Source organism: Salarias fasciatus, chromosome 23 (assembly GCF_902148845.1).
Source record: "Salarias fasciatus chromosome 23, fSalaFa1.1, whole genome shotgun sequence".
NCBI lineage: Eukaryota > Metazoa > Chordata > Actinopteri > Blenniiformes > Blenniidae > Salarias > Salarias fasciatus.
In genome coordinates, this window is record NC_043766.1 from 5,721,635 (window position 1) to 5,741,399 (window position 19,765).

Below are 19,765 nucleotides of genomic sequence, written 5' to 3' on the forward strand. Positions count from 1 at the left end.
GTGTGGGAGGCAGCCTCTTTCTTTTGAAGACACAAAAGTCTTACCTCTCTTAATTTTCACATCATAACTTTGTTCCATTCCTCTGAAAATACTGGATAGATAAAACTGTGCTAAGCACACAACATTAAAGTGACCTTTTCACTGCACTTTTTCACGCACCGATATTACACGTGAAGAGAAAAAACAACTCCTTCATCAGTGAAAACAGGATAATCCCAGAGTTTAAAGTCTTACTTTAAATACACACGTCTACGGTCACATGCAGGCCAGACGAAAACACCCCTATACTCTGTTATTACCTCAACACCTAGTGCTGTTTTTTTTCCTCTTTTTTTTTTTTTTTTTTTTTGCATACACACAGTCATTCGTATTTACACACACATTAGAGAACTGCATGAAGAGCTGAATTGTGCATGAATGGAAGTCAATTATACGGTGGAGATTGGCAGAGGAATGTAAACAGGGAATGAATGAAAGATCAAGAATCAAGATTAGAACATTTTCCATAGCGTGTGTGTGTGTGTGTGTGTGTATTTGAAATTGCCTGGGACTGAATGGTTAAATTCAACATAAATATGTATGGTTACCATTGGTGCGTGGGGGAAAGGCGGTCTGGATGTGATAGTGACGGGGGGGGACCATTGTCATTCAGAACCAGAGCCAACACAACCAGCTTAAAACCACTGCTGCCATCCCCCTGCTATACGCTCAACATTCAGATGCATGCAAATGCCGGGACATGTTGGAAGGCTTACATTTCAATGAGAAAAAAACACAACCTCTCTTCCTTTGTGCAGGTCAGAGGCTGTTTGTGTTGGCGGGCCAAAACCATTTACATTTGTTGGTGGAAATGCAAATGTTCTGTAGATATGAATCACTCCTCAAAGAGATCTGTGGAAAGATGTGCTGAGTTCCTTCTCTTTTCAAAAGTTTCCTGTTTTTGTGCATCAGCAGTGGAGTCCTGCAAGAAAACAGATGTGGAGAACAGTTGGGCAGTACATTTCTCTATTTCTCAAGAGGATAATACGAATATGAAATAAGTGAGGGTCAACGGCATTAAGAAAATCTGAGAATGAAGCTCAGTGTAAAATCATTGTCTTTGAATAATCACCTCCACACACAGTGATGAAAGGCAATGGAAATACTGAAAATGTCTCATAAGCTTTGCCCCTGGCTAACTCTTTAAACTGCCGTTGTTTCTCTGATATGCCGAATGACCCTCCTTTATGGGCCCAGGCCCAGGGGGTAAGCGATGGCTCTTCTCAGCTCATAGAATGAAGCTGCCTCGGGAAATCACTCCTCACTTCTGTGTCAACAAGGACATCCTTCTGAGAGCTGCCCCAACCCACCCAACTGCCCCACCCCCAAAGATTTCACTTGCCCCCTCACCCCCCCCCCCCAAATTAACTTCACATTCCCTTGTTTGCCACGAATACCTCAAATACTTGCTGACAATTGGCAGCACCCCTGCTGAAAGCCTCACCTCAGCTTACCCCCTCTAACTGTCCATTGTCACCTCTGTGTGAGTGATGCTGTAGTCCTGTTCACACCTGCTATTAAACTTCATTGTGAAGTGATGTGATCAGTGGTGGACCTTCTGAAGGGCTGCTGTGTGTGTGTGTGTGTGTGTGTGTGTGTGTGTGTGTGTGTGTGTGTGTGTGTGAAGATATTATCCTATTACAATTGTATCCTGCCTGGATTCTCAACCTTTTTTAATCACACTGTTTTGAAAATCATTTTTCATCATCATAACCTTTTATTAGTTTCCACTCTCCATCCACCTCGGTTTGCGTAAGGAGACAGCTCCTGCAAAAGGATGAGGTAGTCCTGCTGTGCTGCCTCACCCACACACACACACACACACACACACACACACACACACACACACACACACACACACACACACACACACACACACAGAGTCTCACCTCAGTTCACACCTGTGAACAGAAGTGGAACAGATCTACCTGACTTTCCACCGTCACACCTTTCACACAGTCAGACGACAGGCCGAGCTAAAACCTGCATAAGGAACTGACTGTGAGAAAGACCGAGAACCAGCATCCTGTGACAAAACAGAATTTTCTGACTGATGTAACTCACATTATTCCCACTAAACCACGAATAAATGAAGACGTCAGAAAATAAGACCTTCCAAAAAGACCACAACAGACAGCATTCAGCTGAAAACACAGTGAAGGTTCATGCTGTAGTCTAGTGACGACTGAATTTTTGCACATTCAGAAAGATTCAATGTGAGCTTCAGTGTTTTAGTGCAGCAACGCCGATACAGCTTGTGTCTTACATGTTACAAAAACAGCAGTTGTGATTTATTTCAACAATTGGGGTGAAATACAAATATGCTGTGGGATCTGCTTGAATTACAAAAGGGTTACACAACACCAACAACAATTATCAGAAAAGGGAGCCGCTTTCAAAAAGCACAAGCTAAGTGGAGGGTGAACCACGCAGAGGCATTTTAACAAATGCAAGAATGTACAGTATCTATGCACTATTAACACCAAAACAAGCTGCACAGGGTGGAGTTCACTGTGTCGGCTGTGATGTGGTTACAGCAGCAGCTGTGTGTGTGCATGCACGCGCACACACACACACACACACACACACACCTAAGAACTGCATCTGCTCATGAATCCTGGCCACTAATTTCATATTTCAGCGCAGCCTCCTGTCATCAGCACTCTTATCAAAAATACATACCAGACCGTAATCACGGGAGGACTGGATACCAAAATACCTCAGAGCACATGAGCACAAATGAAAGACGGGCGAGGGAGGGGGGCCAGCGTGGGGGCTGTGCATGACAGAGGGGGCAAAAGAAAGTGGGACAAGAAGATAATATGGGCCAAATAAGAGGGGAATTAATCTGTCAGGTGAAAATGTGCAAAAGTATGTAACAAGGTTGCGCAAAGCTTCTAAAAATAGATCAGATTTACTGGTATGTTGCACCTGAAATGCTGTGAAACTTCATACAGGATGAGCGATTGCATGAGTTCTTGTAAGGTATGCGAAAGTGTGTGTATGTTCTTGTTTCACTCTCATTGTTGGGTCCGAACCTGCACGAAAGTACACAGCAGTGGTAGATCCTGACTTACCCTGTGGATCCACAGTGCGAAGCCCCACCATAGTTTACATTTACATGGTTTAATGGGCAAGTTGTATTTTTAGGACTAAGGTACAACTAGAATAAAGTTAGCAGAAGCACACAGCATTTGTGTGTGTGTGTGTGTGTGTGTGTGTGTGTGTGTGTGTGTGTGTGTGTGTGTGTGTGTGTGTGTGTGTTGCATAGGTGCAGCCTCAGCAGTAATTACCCCCTGTGTGGACCAGTCCCAGGTTTAGTGGGCATGTATCAACAAGTCACGACACAACACGGGGATTTATCTGCATCTCAAAGAATAAATAAAATTACTGTAGATAAGAAAGAAAAAATGAAACTATGAACCAGTTTATCTTAAAAATCAAAAATACATAAACAATTTATTAATGCCAATATTTCAAATCAAAACACTGCCACTTTGCAGCTTATAGCAAATAATAAAACCAGTGTTGTAAAAGCAGATTCATACAAACTGTAAATAATTTTCTCATGGTGAGATTAAAACAGGGCTTCACCAACCAGCTGAACACACAAACAGATGAAAAGTAATTCGTTTAATTTCTGCTGAGTGCAAAAGTAATACAAATAACTAAACAAGCACACCTCTATTATTTCTCCACCAATCATGATGTGAAAAAAAACCTCTTGAGTCGTTTAAACAGAAGTTTAAAAAAATAGATAGAGAGACAGACAGACAGACAGACAGATAGATAGATAGATAGATAGATAGATAGATAGATAGATAGATAGATAGATAGATAGATAGATAGATAGATAGATAGATAGATAGATAGATAATACTTTATTCAATTCATTGGACCTTTCTGCCTGGACTTGTGTGCTGGGGTTTTCTTCATATATTCTGATTTATTCCACAGTGCAGAAACCTGTGGGCCAGCTGATCACCGTTTATGTCTCGTGTTGTTTGTGTTCGTATCGGTCCTGACTCCCGGCTGGACCGGGCGAAGCTCCGGGTGAAGCGCCGGGCGGATGGATTGGTGGAGAAACTCTCTCTCCACAGTGGATAACCTGCTTTGTGAGGAGGACACCACCTGTAGCGGAGGGGGTGTCTCCTTCCCCCTCAGGCCCGCACATCCACGTGTGGGCGGAGGCTCACGAGGAGCGGAGGGGGGCAGCAGCAGCCAATCAGGCGCGCGCGGCGCTCCGGCTGTATAAAGGCGCGGTGCGCCGCTCCGCAGCAGCATTCACCCGGTGAGCTGCCGCGTCCTCCTCCTCATCCTCACTGTGAACCGCTGGATTAATTTCAATCACTTCTATTCTTTTTTTATACATCCTCTAGAGGACATTAATCAGTTTTAGTTTGGATTTGTTTTTAAATCAAACGGAGCCCGACAAACAAGATGCGTCTGATCCAGAACATGACCACCATCGCTGAGTATCCGGCGCCCGAGTTCCCTGCGCCCAACCGGGTCATCAAGATCGCTGTGGTAGGAGGCAGCGGGGTGGGAAAGACAGGTAAAAACCCTCATAAAGTACCCGTTTTGTACTCCACTCTCCGCCTCGCTGTTGTCATGTGAATTAATGTTCCCGTTTCTTGACTCCAGCGCTCGTGGTGAGGTTTCTGACGAGGCGCTTCATCGGAGACTACGAGCGAAACGCTGGTAAGTAAAGCACGTTTCCAAGAATACCATGAGAAAAAATACAAGCAAGTGTCTGGCATGAGCTGGTGTTAATGGCTTTGCTTCTGTCGGTTGTGCAGGCAGTCTGTACTCCAGAGAGGTTCAGGTGGACGGAGAGCAGGTGACCATCCAGGTTCAGGACACTCCTGGTGCGGAGGTGAGAGCTCACCTTTTTCACCTCTCCTGCACTCAAACTTGACTATTTTGCTCATGGCTCATTATAATTATAAAGAGACAGATCTGACTTATGGGTATCAGTCCAGGAGCTGAGAACAACCAGCCAGTATAAAAATAAACTCTTTCTGTTTAAAATAATCTGAATTGGTCTTTGCTGGGCATTCATCCGAGACCAAACGTGTGTACATGCTTTTTTTCTTGAAGTACAGCCCTTCATTGTGGCAGTCTAATCTCCCATTTAGGCTAATGGATGTCTGGGGCCAGAGTAAATGATACCCTGATCCAGACTTCTCAGTCATCCACACACCTCCCTGTTGAGGCAGAGTAATCCTATAGCTTTTGTCTGCACCAGTCAGCACTACAGTTTCTGACAAAGATCAGCTGCATTAAGTCAGAAGATATTTAATCTGATCGAATTCTGACTTTCAGAGAAGGGCAATTTTTAATCATCCTCTGGTTCTCTGTGTTTCTCAGATGACTGATAACGGGATCAGCCTCCCCGACCACGTGTCCTGCTCCATTCAGTGGGCCGACGCCGTGGTGCTGGTGTACTCCGTGACCGACCGTCGCAGCTTCGACTTGATCGATCAGCTGCACCAACTGGTCGTCCGCACAGGCGGCGCCAATGTGCCCCCGGTCATCCTCCTGGCCAACAAGGCGGACTTGCTGCACCTGAGGCGCGTAGACTCCCAGCAGGGCCCTTTGCTGGCGGGGACGCTGGGCTGCTCCTTCTTCGAGGTGTCCGCCAGCGAGGACTACAACCAGGTGCACGGTGCTTTCCACAGGCTGTGCTGCCAGTTGGGCAAGCAGCAGACGCCACCGCCGCCCTCCACCTCCTCTGCCAGTGCCACCACAGAGAAGAGGCGCTCGCCTCTGATTCCCAGGCCCAAATCTCCCAACATGCAGGACCTGAAAAGGCGCTTCAAGCAGGCGCTGTCGGCCAAAGTGAGGACTGTCACCTCAGTGTGAGGACACGATGAAAGTGACCCAGAGCGGCCACAGAAAGAAAGCATTGAAGCTGGGAAAGACGATGGACACGGTCCGTGTTTCACTCAAGTCCTGCGCCGGTGTGGGTGAAGGGTGCAGATGTGAGGTGAATGGCCTCTGAATAGTGGGGTGACAGAGTTAACGTGGGCGGGCAGGGCTCTCTTCTGTCAGGTAACAACGTGTTGAGAGAGGCTGTGAAGTTTGGCACCTGTTCAGGAGAGAAAAGACACCTGAGGACATGAAGCAGCTGGTGCACACCGGCTGAACTACAAACTCTTTGCATATAAAAAAAGACCAAAAACCATGTAAATCAATCTCTCCTGGCAACAGCAGGGCCCAAGGACTACTTATTTTTAGCTGTGTCCCATTGTCGCGGCTCTTTATTCAGACTGCTACTACATGGCACCACTGAATGCTGGTATTATTATACCAACCACTTAAGCCCGGGCTCTGTGCAGCCTCGTTTGTGCTTGATCTTTTTTTTTTTTTTTTTTTTTATGTCAATGTTTGCGGTGTATTTTTGTTGTTGTTGAATTGACCATCATTGTCCATGACGGTATGATGAGGGTGGGATCATAGAGGGTGGAGGTCCAACGGGACAGCAGAGTATGTAGCATGAGTTGGATGTTATTATCACTGCTGCACTTTATGAAAAGGAAAAGTCCAAAGGGCCTGTTGTTATTTATCGGTTACAGACTCACCTTTTGTGCACAATAAAATGATGAATTTGAAATGATGTGTCTCTTTGCCTTCTTCTAGCACAGACGTCTGCAGTGATCGTCAAATAAGTAGTCATCATTTGCACTATCAGAGCAACAGAAAGTCTGCAGTGTCCTTGGATCTCTGGAAATAAATATCACTCCTACTATGAAAAGAAAATGACGCACACAGAAATAAGTCTGACCCGTGAATAAAAAGAAGTTCTAATAAGAGGCTTTGGAGTACACAAGAGTGATGAATACCATTTAAACATTGGGTATATGACTGTACAGCTGCCTCCCACCTCTCCTCATCAGTCAAAAAGCTCTGACCACAGGTAGCGAGGAAAACCTGCGAGGTAACCAGAGCTGAAATTGCTGCGGAGGCGCTCAGGATGGTTTTCCCATAACCTTGTATCATCAGTCTGAGAACTGAAATCCTGTTGGAGGTAAGAAAATGACACTGTGCTTTTCCAATAAAATACCCGAATGTACATTAGAAGTGTTTGTGAATCAGGGTTCAGAACATCCAGTTGCCCTCAGACGAGCCACCGAAGTTGCTGGACGAGGTGAGACGAGGCTCCTGTTTTCCAGGTGACCTGGTGGTGTGTAGACTGGTGAAACGAGCAAAGGGAGCAGAGACTCTGAGTGTGTCCAGCAGGTAGAGGAGGTGTAAGGACATTAAGCGCTAAGTGGCCAGTGTGAAATGATTAGCTAATTGTTCTGCTCTTATTTTGCACCATATGTCATTGCCAGGTGATGATACCAGTGGGGTGTGTGCGTGTACCGTCTGTGCCTCGACAGCGTGCTCCGGCCATTTCGCACCTTCACGGTCTGCGTTTAACACTTCCTGGCTGGAAATGACTAATGACCAACACGCATGCGTTGTGTGCACACTCACACAAAAACCACCATCAGACGAGGGTAATGTGAAAACTTAGTGACTTTATTGCTTTACATTAACATTTGGTGCAAACAGCGTCTCACACATAGCTGACAAAGTTGTTGTGACACCCACAGTGAGACTCTGCCTGACACAAACAGGACAGGAATGCGATTATGCATCTTAACGTCATTATTTATTCCATCCCTCTTTAATTTCTCGCCGCGAGGCCGTTGCAGTTCCATGTGTCTGTCCATGTGCACACGCTGCCACGTGACGCCGGTTCAGACACCAATATCAGGCGTCAGCCTCTGGGTGTTGAAGAGCAGCTCAGGGATATCAGTTGGTCGCAGCAATCGGGTGGAGAGGATCAGCACCTGGACCAGAGCACAACGCAACAACACAAGGCGTTCGTTAAGGTTACAGCGTGCCACGGTGTGTAACCTGTCACTTTTAAATGAGCATAGTGCCGTGTGAGGAGTGATGCAGAAATTAGTAGTCAACAAGGTGGCTGCATCAGGTGTTTTAGCAGCTGATGTGTTCAGCTAATTTTAGTTAATTACCTCCACTCAAATGGTTTTGCATTAGATCACACTCATCTTCAATCTTAAAAGAAAAAAAAAATCAGCGCAGCTCTCAAACTATAATGTTTTCTTTGGAGTCGCTAATGTCTGTAACTCTTTTTGAGGATGTTACTTCAGTTTAGACTTTCTACCTCATTAGAAATTTATTTACTGAAATCTTCAATTCCATACAACCATTGCCACAAACAGCAAACAAACATCCAACATCGCAGTAGTACACTGAAGTTGAAACACATTAAATTGCTTGAAAGCTAAACTGAAATATCCAAAGCATAGAAAGCTTTGACAACCAATCAACAAGTCATCACGAACAAAAATGTCACATCTACAGTATGCTACTCAGTAAATATTCAGTGAAATTACAGCAGAACACTTTAATTGTCATGCTCTGGGTCCACGTGCTTCCAACACACATAGCAGTGTTTATTCAGACATGGCACCAACTTGTGAAGCCATCATCGCATTTACATGAGGAGGAGCATGTCTGAAGAGAGTTTAGAGCTCATTGTAATGGTCGGGGAGTCAAGCTGAGCAAGGTTTTCTTCCATACAATGAAACAAATAATGACTGCAGACCTTTTGCATGGACCTGTAAGCAGCAGACAGGACAAATGACATCTGCATTTCCCAAATTTTCACTTTCATGAAATGTTTTTTTTTAGTGTTTTCACTGTTTCTTAGCTGTTGAACAATGCTTGAGACACTGTAATTATGACACATCATATGCTGAGTCATACAATGCGGCTTCAAGCCACGCTCGGAGAAAAACAGTTTGACAGAACAAATTATACCATCTGTGCCAATCAGAGCAAATCTTACTCTTACTGGCAAAGTGAATCTTCAACAGTAAAGCTTTTGATTTATGCAGCTTTATGTCCAGATGAGTCTGAAGTCCATAAGGCACTGATGGCGGCTCTGACCTGACCGTAAGCCCGGTGGTCTTCTTTTTCTCTGAGAGCCGTTTACACCACGGCACTCTAGTGTCTTTTAGAGTCAAAGCTTTATGTATTGAAGTAATGATAGACTGTTATTAGCTGAGTGGCACAACAGTACTAATAACGTAAAATGCATTGATAGAGAGTTCCAGTTCACTTCAACGTGACTGATTCGATGGATCTCTTGCAAACTTTGCACTCCTAAATTATGTTGCTCAGATTCAAGTTTATTCTATAAAAAAACCACGGATACAAACCTGTCTGCAGCTATCCAAACAATCCAGACATTTACAGGAGCTGTATTAAACTTTTATTTCAAGTCTAAATAAATTCATGCTGACGTTATTTTTCTTGAAAACTGCCAACGCTAACTGCGCAGTAAATCACTACCTGTGTAAACTTTGATTTATACATAGCATGTTGTGATTTTTCAGGTGTTTTTTGTTTAAAAGATGGTCAGTCATTCCATTCCTTATGTGTATATCAGCAGCTCTTGCTGCATTTAATCCAGAGCAAAAAAAAAAAAAAAAAGAGGTTCGACTTCAGAAACAAAGAATTTCTTAGAAACATTGATCTGAGCTCACATGTTAAAGGGAAACAATTCCAGCTGATGATCTAATCAATGAAGTAAATGTATTGCCGATAATGTGCATCACACATACGTGGATACTCAAGGAATCCAGAATATGAAAAATATGAAACCTTCTACAGTCTGTTGGACGAGATTACCCTCACTGCATTATTCCAATTGTCTTGTTTCCTACATTAGAAGTCCTGATCGTCTCTAAGCATATGACAAATTATGTGTCCTGTCTGTGCTGGATATGTTTTTTCAACATCTCTGGATCCAGACACAGTATAAAAACATGAAACATGTTGGGTTTTCATACATAACTGAAGTGCAAGAGCACAGGGCTTTATCTGAGGTAGCGCTGGAGTTGGAATCAAAACCGCAGTTTTCTTATGTTGTATAACAGTGACGCTCTGTTTCTCTGCAGCCGTGTTGCTTTAACTCCGGGTCAGCACCTAAAATTGGCAGCAGGCCTGTTTGTAGTGGCACCGTGAGCATGTCTCGGAGGAATCCGGTCCAATTGGAGAGACCAGCAGTGTGCAGATTGTTTTCCGTGTAGCCGCTCATGAGCGCCCGGTTCCTTCCCTCGGAACAGCTCCGTCATGCAAACACATGTCTTGTTTGTCCATATAATTTTTCACATGTATGTAGAGGAGTTAACATGTGTGTGCCGAGGTCAGCGCGTATGTGCGGACCAGCAGTTATTATATAAGCCCGTCTTTATTCCGTTCTCCTGATTACAGATGGAAGGCTTTGATCCCTGCCAAGCCTTTCATTGCCTCTGGCCTCCTTCTCAAAGCCTTTCATTAAGACGAACCCACACGGCTCGACCCGGCGTCCCCCTTGTCCTCCCGACACTCCTCTCACCCGCAGAAACTGCATTCATCTGCATGTTTTGCCTGTAAGTGCAGACTGCATATGTAATGAGCAGTCAGCGCACACAGGCAGGCAGACACAACACCTACATGTAATTACTGCAATAATCGGCGCAAAGCTCGGATGACGCTCTCACCTTCACACCTGATCTGAAGCACCTGTGTATGTAGGTCAGTGCTTATGTTCGCTCAGTCTTGATCTTTGTCGGGGCCAGTCTGAAATCTGACGGTGGATCACTTCCAAACATGCCCCCCTTCTGGATCACCTACATCTGCCATATGGATCTCTCCACCACTCAGGGTACTTTGGTTTATGAACTGGTGCATATAATAAACTTGTGTGATGAAGAAAAGGGCATACCAATATTTTTTTTATTTTTTTTTTGGTTGTTGCTGAAAAAAAATAATTATATAAGCAGCAGCTTAAAACATTTGTAATGTACATTGTAAAGCTAATGTTGGCTTAAAATCAGCCTGCACCACAGGCCTCACCTCCAACTTGCAACTTGAAATGCCATTAATACACTTTGCTCCCTCACTAATGTCTTTTGAGACCTGAGCAGTCCTTTAAAACTCTTTCAGTCAATATATGTAGGTTATATTCATTTCCATCAGCATAAACACACATAAAAAACAGTTAGTCCCAGACAGTTGGGGAAGCCTCGTTTAGCAAGAAGATATCAAGACATTAAAAAAAAAACTTAATTGATCTTAACAATGGTTCATAAGAACACATTTAATTTCCCAGAATAAATCATGCAGATTTGTGTCTCTTGTGTTAACCAAAAGGCCTTATCACACAAATTCAGCCCTCTTTCCAGATTATAGAGCTCATTCCTGCAGCGATACATTACAGACATTTTATATTATGGCAACAAAGTGAGTTCAGTTAAACAGATCTGGTGGAGTGAGGAGTACAGTGAACCCTAACCCTAACGTTTAATCACATTACCCTGTAGAACTCAGTCTGCACTGTGAAACGCCAGCAGTGTTACGAAACACAAGTTTGAAGGCCATTACACGTTCTTTTTTTTTTTTGTATCCTTCTGCATAATGTAACAGCAAGTAAAATGTAGAAATCTATTTAAGATCCCATGTACCGTAATTTAGATTTAGTTAATTTTGGTTGAGTCCACACGGTGGCTGGAGGGGTAATTAGCTGGAGGGTGTATTAATACTGTGCTGACATTTTCTCCTAACAGACCCCAATGTAACATTTTTTCTTAATTTTCTACGAGATTTGTTTGAATGTCAAGAACCTGTTTTTTAATTTCTAGATAGTCAGTCAGATCTCAAGCCTGGATCTGGAGCGCCACCGTGGAGATCTGCCATCCCCACCAGACGCCTATGTGTTACTGAACATAAGGGGAATTTTTATTTTGGAGGACTGGCATCCGGTCGTCTGTGCCTTCACGAGTCCGTCACCTTTTAACTAATCCGTTGCGTGTTGGCAGCCGAAAGCGGAGAAAACAGACCTGCTGTCAGATCACCCGCAACTCGGTTGCGGTTGCGGAGAGCGTCAAGCCACAAGTGAAACGCAGCCCAGGGAAACAGAGCCGTTAATTACAATGGTGGCTAGTGCCTGCGTGGCGTGATGGTTCCAATCCGGATCTGTTCCACATCCGGTGTGAACTAGGCTTCAGACCTCCTCACCCACCTCAGCTGGTGTTTGGTCTACTGTGTGGAAGTGAGAGATGATGCAGTGTTCCTCCTCAGCTTTTTTCTTATTTTTTTTATATTTATTTATTATAACCAGTTCCATGGACTTTACACAGAAAAGAGATTTATTTTTTTCATTTTCTTTCTGCATTGAAGTTGTGGAAATACATATGTTGCTACAAACAAATACATTTTATAAAATGTCTTGGGTTTCCTTTTCAGAGCACAAACTCTGGTAGATATTGACTGAAGACTGATCGCTGCATGGATCTAATTAATGTCTGAATTCGTCAAACGTAGGATGTGGCAGACATCACCACACCCATATTTCAGTAATAGAGCTGCGTTGGTGGTGAATGTGTGCAAGAGAAGAATTCCTGCTGACATTTTGACTTGTGGAAAATTGTTTTTTTAAACTGCTGGGGGATCTCAGCAGGTGAAAACAACGCTACAACGATCCCACATGCCCTGCACAGTGTTCAGCTCGGCTCCAGCGAGACGCTGTGGGAGTTCACAATAATAAAATACTTTCCAGCATGTTATTTGTTTACATGAGCTGAATCCGTGTTGATGATGCTTGATCACAAAGGGAAATGTTTCAGCAGAATTGCAAACACCGTGTAAAACACTGCTGACTTTATGTGAACCGACCTGAGTTCCTGGTTTCTGTGCGGCAGCGATCTCTTTGATGAGGCGAAGCTCGGAGGGCGTGACCCCTCCCACCAGGAAGAGGAAGAGCAGAGGATTATCGCTGGGATGCGGACGGCTCACCTGCAAGTGAACAGAGGAGACTGTGACTGTGGCTGATCGCTGTATTTTTAGAGTTGTTGATTCTGGTCCTCGTTATAGTCTTGTCTGCGATAAACAATCAGTTTAGTTCGAGGAACACTTTATATCACTTCCTCTCTTTGTTATTGTCTTTGCACTTCTCTGAGAACTACGGCTGATTCACTGCTCAGCTGGACACCGGCGGTGAGGTGGAGATGCTGAAGGCGGCGGAGTCCGGCTGCAGACGGCGCCCAGAGGGTGATGTCTCCTCTAACTGGTGTTATAATGGCTGACATGTGGGCATGAAATGAAAGGAGATATGCACGCACACGCACACACACACACACACACACACACACACACACACACACACACACACACACACACACACACACACACACACACACACACACTTACACAACACATGTGGACATGTAAAGATCCCCTGTGCCTTCCTTGCTTGTTGTTATAACCATTAAAATATGCCTTTAAACACAGCAGGTGAAGCTCTGGTGTATCTGTTGAGTGTGATACGCTGCCGGGGGAATAATAGAGCGAGCCTTCCAGCTATTGGTCAGCGCGTGGCAGACAGGACAAGCCTGTGAATGCTAACCGAGCAATCACAGCTGCAGGGGGTGGACCTGAGGCGAGAGTGGTGGTACACGTGAAGCGGCAGTCAGCTGGGCCGAAGCATGTCCACAATGATTCAACATGTGTTTTCTGGAAAAATGTGCGAACTAATGTTTTGTAGTGAATTCTGCTCGTGTTTGGATGCTGAGCGTCGAGGCGGGTCCACTGGCACCGGACGGCATCAGAGACACAGCGATGCGCCAGCGAATCAGTGTCTGTGCTGTAACCTAATGCAGTTACACACTTTAGGCGGACCATGTGCGCTGCCATGAGCGAGACGGAGAGGAGGAGCCGCCAAGGGAAATGCGTTGCAGAGCATGTGTGAGAAGAAACAAAAACAATGAGGATCTACAAATTCAATTTTGGGGAAAAGGTCTTCCGTCTATTGAGGAAAACCTTGTGAGTGAAACACTCTTCCCATTCACACAATATGAAACTACTCATTTCTAAAACCAAACCAACAAGCAGAAGCTGCTAAAGTACTTGATGCTATTTTTGTCTGTGCCAGTTTGGGAATTGAATAACTATTTTCTCCTAATGTTTTTCCTCTTCATTTTTGTCACTTCTTCAACCTGTACATAATCAGTGCTTGTGAGATTACAGCTAAAGTTCAGCACCTCTGATGAACTTTTCAAGGCAATCACATGTGGTTTGTTTAATGATTCAAACTGACACCAGGTAAGGGTGGCACGGTGGTGAAGTGGTTAGCCCTCTTGCCTCACAAGCAAGGAGGATGCAAGTTGAGTGAAGCTTGATAAGAAGTGATATTCTAATATACAGAAACAGGTTCAGATTTCTCATCATAAATGTTCAGACTTCACACAGATAATTGATGGATTAGGGATGCAGAGGGATCAGAGGCAGTGGACGTCAGCTTCCACAGGGCAGCGTACCCACACACAGTGGGCTTTATTCTGTATTTCCCCGGGCAAAGCTGACGCACATTCTTGTGGTCCACTGGGGACAGACTTGCAGGCTGCTCTCTTTAAGATCACAGCTGAATCATTTATTTCAGGCAGAACGTTTGTAGTACTTTTTAAACACAGCAAACAGATCAGAGGCTCCGAAGACTTCAGCTGAGCTGCTATGCAAAGTTCAGACTGTTCTCCACGACTGTGCGCAAACCCCTCACTTTGCTTGTTGTTATTCAGTGGAATTACGGCTGAATAACGGCTGGAGGAGCAGGAGGCACAAATCTAATGCGCAACCGGGACTTTGTTTGATTTAAAGACCAAACACAGTACAACAGACACACAACAGACGGTTTAATATGACAGATTAAGGTTCTGTGAAGCTACAGAGGCTTCTGGGGGGTCACCATCCAAACAGCAGGGTCCGGTGTGCTCAGTGATAAACAGCAGGGTTCGCAGCAGACGTGGTTAAAAATAGAAGTTTTATAAGGGAGTGCTTTACTGCATAAAGGGAGTGTACAGCAATCCTGCAGGAAAAAAAACTGCAAGTTTAGGTTTCTATGCGTAGCCTGACTGAATGGCTGCATCATGGGCCAAGTTTCTTAACATGTGCAAAATCCAGGCCACGGTTATACAACCTGTCTAATTCCTGCCCCTGGGTAATCATTGGTTTGAGCAGGCCCAGATGTGCAGTAATCAGGCTGCGGATAGAGATCCGGTGTGCGGTGGATATACACGACCCACGGCGCGGCGTGTCAGTCGTTGTAAAAACATTTGACCAAAATATTCACATAACCCCAATATTTGAGTCTGTCCGTCTCATCACTGAGGGCTCTCAAAACTTTTTGAGACAACGCTGCAACAGACAGAATGAATAACTGAGAGGATGAGTCAAGGCATTATAATACCGACTATTCATAAACGTAAGTCGAGAGTTTCCATTCATTGTGAATCCCACTCCAGTGTTTTAAAAGTGGGTTTTTGGTCTCGATGGCTCGATCAGTATAAAAGATGGTTTCCAAACAGGTGTTTATTGAAATACGTTTCTTTTCTGTTCCTATTAAGCTCAGGCCCCTCAAGACCTGGGTTTGGTGTCATCTGAGGATTCTGTTTTAACTCAAGATTAATGTGATTCTCTGAAGTGGTATTTGATCTGGATTCATGTTTTAAGGGCATCAGACTGAACATTTCTGACTGTTCTTGTCTGTAACAACATTTCTAAGACTGTAGTCCAAGAAATACAGATACATTTTTGCCTTTGACATCTGTACTATCATAAAATGTATCACATCCGTCTGATGTACAAAATCATGCCAGAGTTAGTAAAGTCTTGGACGCGTGGCATGCTGGTAAACACCGGGTTTCCTCTGCAGTAAAACATCCAATTACACCCAAATCTGGATCCTGAACAAGTCTGTAAAACTTTAGGGTTTGTCACCCACAGCCTGCCAGGAAGAAGGTAGAAAGAAAATACTACCGTTTTGTAAATAAAGGGACGGTCAATTCATGGTGCATTCAAGGATCCCTCCTCTATGTTTGTAAACAGTAAGACTTTATTTGCTGGTTTTCTAGTAATGCTCTATGCTGAATCGAGTGTTTTCTTTCTTGAAGCTCAAAGGTGAAAATGAAAAGGCTGCACTTTTCTTCAGCCATGAAGTGCAACGCTGGGTGTGATCCAGACTGGAAGGCATAGCATGCTAGCTCCATCTCATAAAGCACAGCCGGCTCTGTCATCAAAATGAGAGGGAGACTTCACTGCTATTTTCAGACGCAACAGGTCTGAAACAGGAAGACTAATGTCTTCAGAGAGGCAGTATGGTGAAGCAGTCATCAGAACTCTCACCTCACAGCCAGGGTTGGAGTTTTTCTGTGCCGGCTTTGCAGAGAAACCCTTCCCAAAATTCAAAAATATCCTTATAATGTAGCTTGTACATGTGAATGTGTGTGACGGTTTGTCTTTTCAATTTAATGGCCTGGGGATGTGTCCATGGTGCATCGTTCCTTTTGAAAAGTCAATTTAAACAGATCCAACCTCCTTGTGACCCAAAGTTTGTTTAAGCAATACAGACGAGAGATGGATACTCTCAGGTTTTTGGATTTATGTTGTTCACATTTCTTCAGTCTATGATACATTTTTAAGATGACGTAAACTGACCTCACCAAGATGTTTAAGAAGAATTGTATATTTGTTAGTCAAGCCCCCCCACCAGAATGAATGAATGAATAATGAATAAATAAATAAATAAATAAATAAATGAACAAGAAAAATAAAATCTGATAAAATCTTGAAGTGTTTTGTCTGTGTTTTCATAGCAGGACATGACGGGAGTGCTTCGTTTTGTGCTTCATCCATGTATTCAGCCTGTCATAGAGCTAAACTTCACTACAGTTCCCCTCAAGAAGCTAATGACTCACCCGACCAGGTACTTCTGACTACAAACCTTTACATACTAAGTTCTGGAAACTGGAAATGTTCTTCATATCTATATTTCACTGCAGATACACAATATATGTAAAAGTTAAAGTCCTGTTAGGTTCTTGAGCTGCAGGAAAGTTTTTCTCGTCCTTGACTTAAGGTGAAACACAAATCTCTTCATCCTGTAAAGTATGCCTTAGTATAAGCAGTTCAGGTGATGTGCTTTTCTTACTACTATTGTTTTACAAAGTGTTTCTGAAATCACATGTGTGGCTGTAGACTTTGAAAAGCCAAGTGTTTTGATTAATTATCCCGCTAAAGTCAATACTGTCATTCAACATGCTGACCAGGGAAAGACAAAGCAGATCATGTTGAGGCAGCAGAACAATCCCCCTCCTCTGTCCGCAGCAGGCAGTGGGAGGGAGAGGACCCGGTCACATTATACAAATGCTGGAGTGTTCCTCCTCAGTGGCTCACCTTCATGAACATGCTGAAGCCGGTTTTTAGCAGGTCTGTCAGGCCGCCGGACATGTGTTCGATGTCTGGACACTCACGTCTCTCGGGAAGGAAGACTTCCTCCAGGATCTGTTTCAGGAGAGGACGGTATGTGGCCTGTAAGACAAAAACGCAACACACAAATATGAACCACGACAACAGCGACTGAAACACTTCTGCTAAGATAAAAACATGAATGAGGTAAATTATGTGTGTATGAATCGGTGATTGGCAAACTGTGGGCGCCAACGCGCTTTCCATAGCGGACCCCGCATTTAGCCTCGCAACCACTGCAGAACTGCAGTGGGCGTGAGAGACACTGAGTTATAAACAGCTCTGGTCAAGTTTAACAGGCCACCGATTCATGAGTCACATCAGGAAGAGGAGCTCAAACATCAGTTTCACAGACAAAAGAATCATCGTGTGATAAAAGTGGCTAAAAAAAAGCGCACCGGCAAATGAGGAGTGGGCGATGGTGGGGCAAATCAAACGAAAGAAGAAAAACTGCCCACAAAACTCAACCTGCCATTACGATATGACCGTAATCCAACACGAGCCTAACAGGCCTAATACTCTGCAGCTCCAGCTCAAGAAAAGTTTGATCATTCAGCAATATACAGACATGAGCACAGGAAAATGTTTCACCTGGTATTTAAGCAATGGAATAAACTGGAAAAAGAGAAGAAGAAAAGCAACACAAACAGAAAAGTGGGCTTCACTACATGAGTTTCATAAGACGTCTGAAAGATAAACAGTCAGTGAACTCGGCAGATCGCTGAATCCTCAAGAATAACTTGTGTCCATGAAGCAAAAAACAGAAACAAACAACAGAGATGCAGTCATCCTCTCTGGGTCTGAGTTAAACTAAGACAAGGCAGTAAGGTTACCATAAATTGATCTTTTAATGTTTTTCTTCCTCCTGATAGATGCTGCATCCTCAAGATTAACAAGCTGATAAATCTTTCAGCTTGTTCACAAACAAAAGCCAGCATCAGTGTATGTGTCTGCAAACATCTGTCAGGGAAAAATACAGAAATATTAACAAAACCAGCATTTTATTACAGACTTTTTCAGACAAAGACTCATTTATTTCAACAACATGATGCCAGATCAGCCTTTCCACATTATATAAAAGCATGGCTCCTTCGTAAAACAGTGTGGGTGTTGCACTGGCCTGCTCGTCATTAAGAGGCAAGCATGGAAACACATTTCACCTGAAAACTATAAGAGTCTCCTCGGCCCTGAAACACCGTCAGGTTATTTTAAATAAAGAACTAAAGTGACACTGAGGTGAACTTACTTCATACCAGCTTTTTTTAAATGTCCTGATATAGTTTCAACCTCAACATGTAGCATTTCCTCTCTTCGTAAATAAGTGTGTGTGGGCTGTGATAAAAATGCTTTTGTCTAATCTATAAAAAAAATGCCACAGACTACATTTGCATGAACAGGTTAAGCTGAAGCAGACACTCAGATCAGGCCTGCCTTTCCATGGTTTTTGTCCTGCCAAGATTTCACGAAAGAAAAAAAATAACGTACTTCTTGCACTACTTTCAGTAAAACTAGTTTATGGTAACTTCATGATCCTGAATCTGCAGAACTTCAGCAGCTGAGAATGATTTATGGGGGGCACTCCCTCCCAAAAAACCCTACTTATTAATACTACTTACTAGCACAAAATGTAGCATCTACATTGTGTTAACTGCACATGAGAAGAATTCATTGGTGACTTTGCTTTTCCATTCCATTCCACCATAAAGACACTGATAAGACTCAGAATAGTGTTCGGATGTCAGTCCTCTGAATAGCGAAACCTTTTAAACTAAAGAGGTCAAATATGCTCCAACACTGAGGAGCATTTTTCATTGTTACACGAGGCAGGAGCTAGCGATACGTCCATGGCAGGGTGCCACAACAACATCCAAATAAGGAGGAAAGCCCATCATCTGCTTGTTGTCAAAAACACATCTGAATGGAGCACGTCCACCAAGCCTCCACTGCTACATCCAAGCACCTGCTCACACAAGCCGCAGCGTTTGAATCTTAATGCGTCCAGGTGTTTCTGCTCACACCTCTTCATGTTTTACTGTGATTCATCATGTCACATGCCAGTTACAAGTATGACATATCCAGACCACTCTCTGACTCTAATCAAAAGGTAACCATTTCCCTGGGTCTCGTTAAGTTTGCACAAGACCCCATTCAAGCAAAGAATCTAGATCTGGACCAACAAGGGAGGATATGCCATCCATACAGGTTTTTTTTTTCTTTTTCTGACAAGTGAAGGTGAGTTTGTGCATCTGTGGTGTTAATAGTCATAGCACAGAAGGGTCAAGTTGTTTTAATGTGGTCTGAGTGTCTACAACATGACACAACCACTGATCGACTCTAGAAAAAAATGTTTAGAATGGAAAGATTT

At 43.7% G+C, this 19,765-nt stretch overlaps 2 protein-coding genes across 2 annotated transcripts in view; one reads left to right on the forward strand and one right to left on the reverse strand.

The window, feature by feature from the left end:
* The first annotated feature begins 4,334 nt into the window (after nt 1-4,334).
* On the forward strand, nt 4,335-6,651 carry rasl11b (RAS-like, family 11, member B). The gene is made up of 4 exons (XM_030083082.1): nt 4,335-4,594; nt 4,684-4,740; nt 4,839-4,915; nt 5,410-6,651. The coding sequence occupies exons 1-4, from the start codon at nt 4,480-4,482 to the stop codon at nt 5,902-5,904; spliced, it is 744 nt and encodes a 247-aa protein (XP_029938942.1). The 5' UTR covers nt 4,335-4,479; the 3' UTR covers nt 5,905-6,651.
* A 905-nt stretch (nt 6,652-7,556) lies between these two features.
* Nucleotides 7,557-19,765, reverse strand: part of scfd2 (sec1 family domain containing 2) — a 100,787-nt gene continuing 88,578 nt past the window's right edge. The window contains exons 7-9 of the mRNA XM_030082952.1: nt 17,329-17,463; nt 12,778-12,897; nt 7,557-7,880 (exon numbers count right to left, since the gene is read on the reverse strand). Coding sequence (XP_029938812.1) covers nt 7,788-7,880; nt 12,778-12,897; nt 17,329-17,463 — 348 coding nt within the window. The 3' untranslated portion in view covers nt 7,557-7,787. The remainder of the gene's footprint in view (nt 7,881-12,777; nt 12,898-17,328; nt 17,464-19,765) is intronic.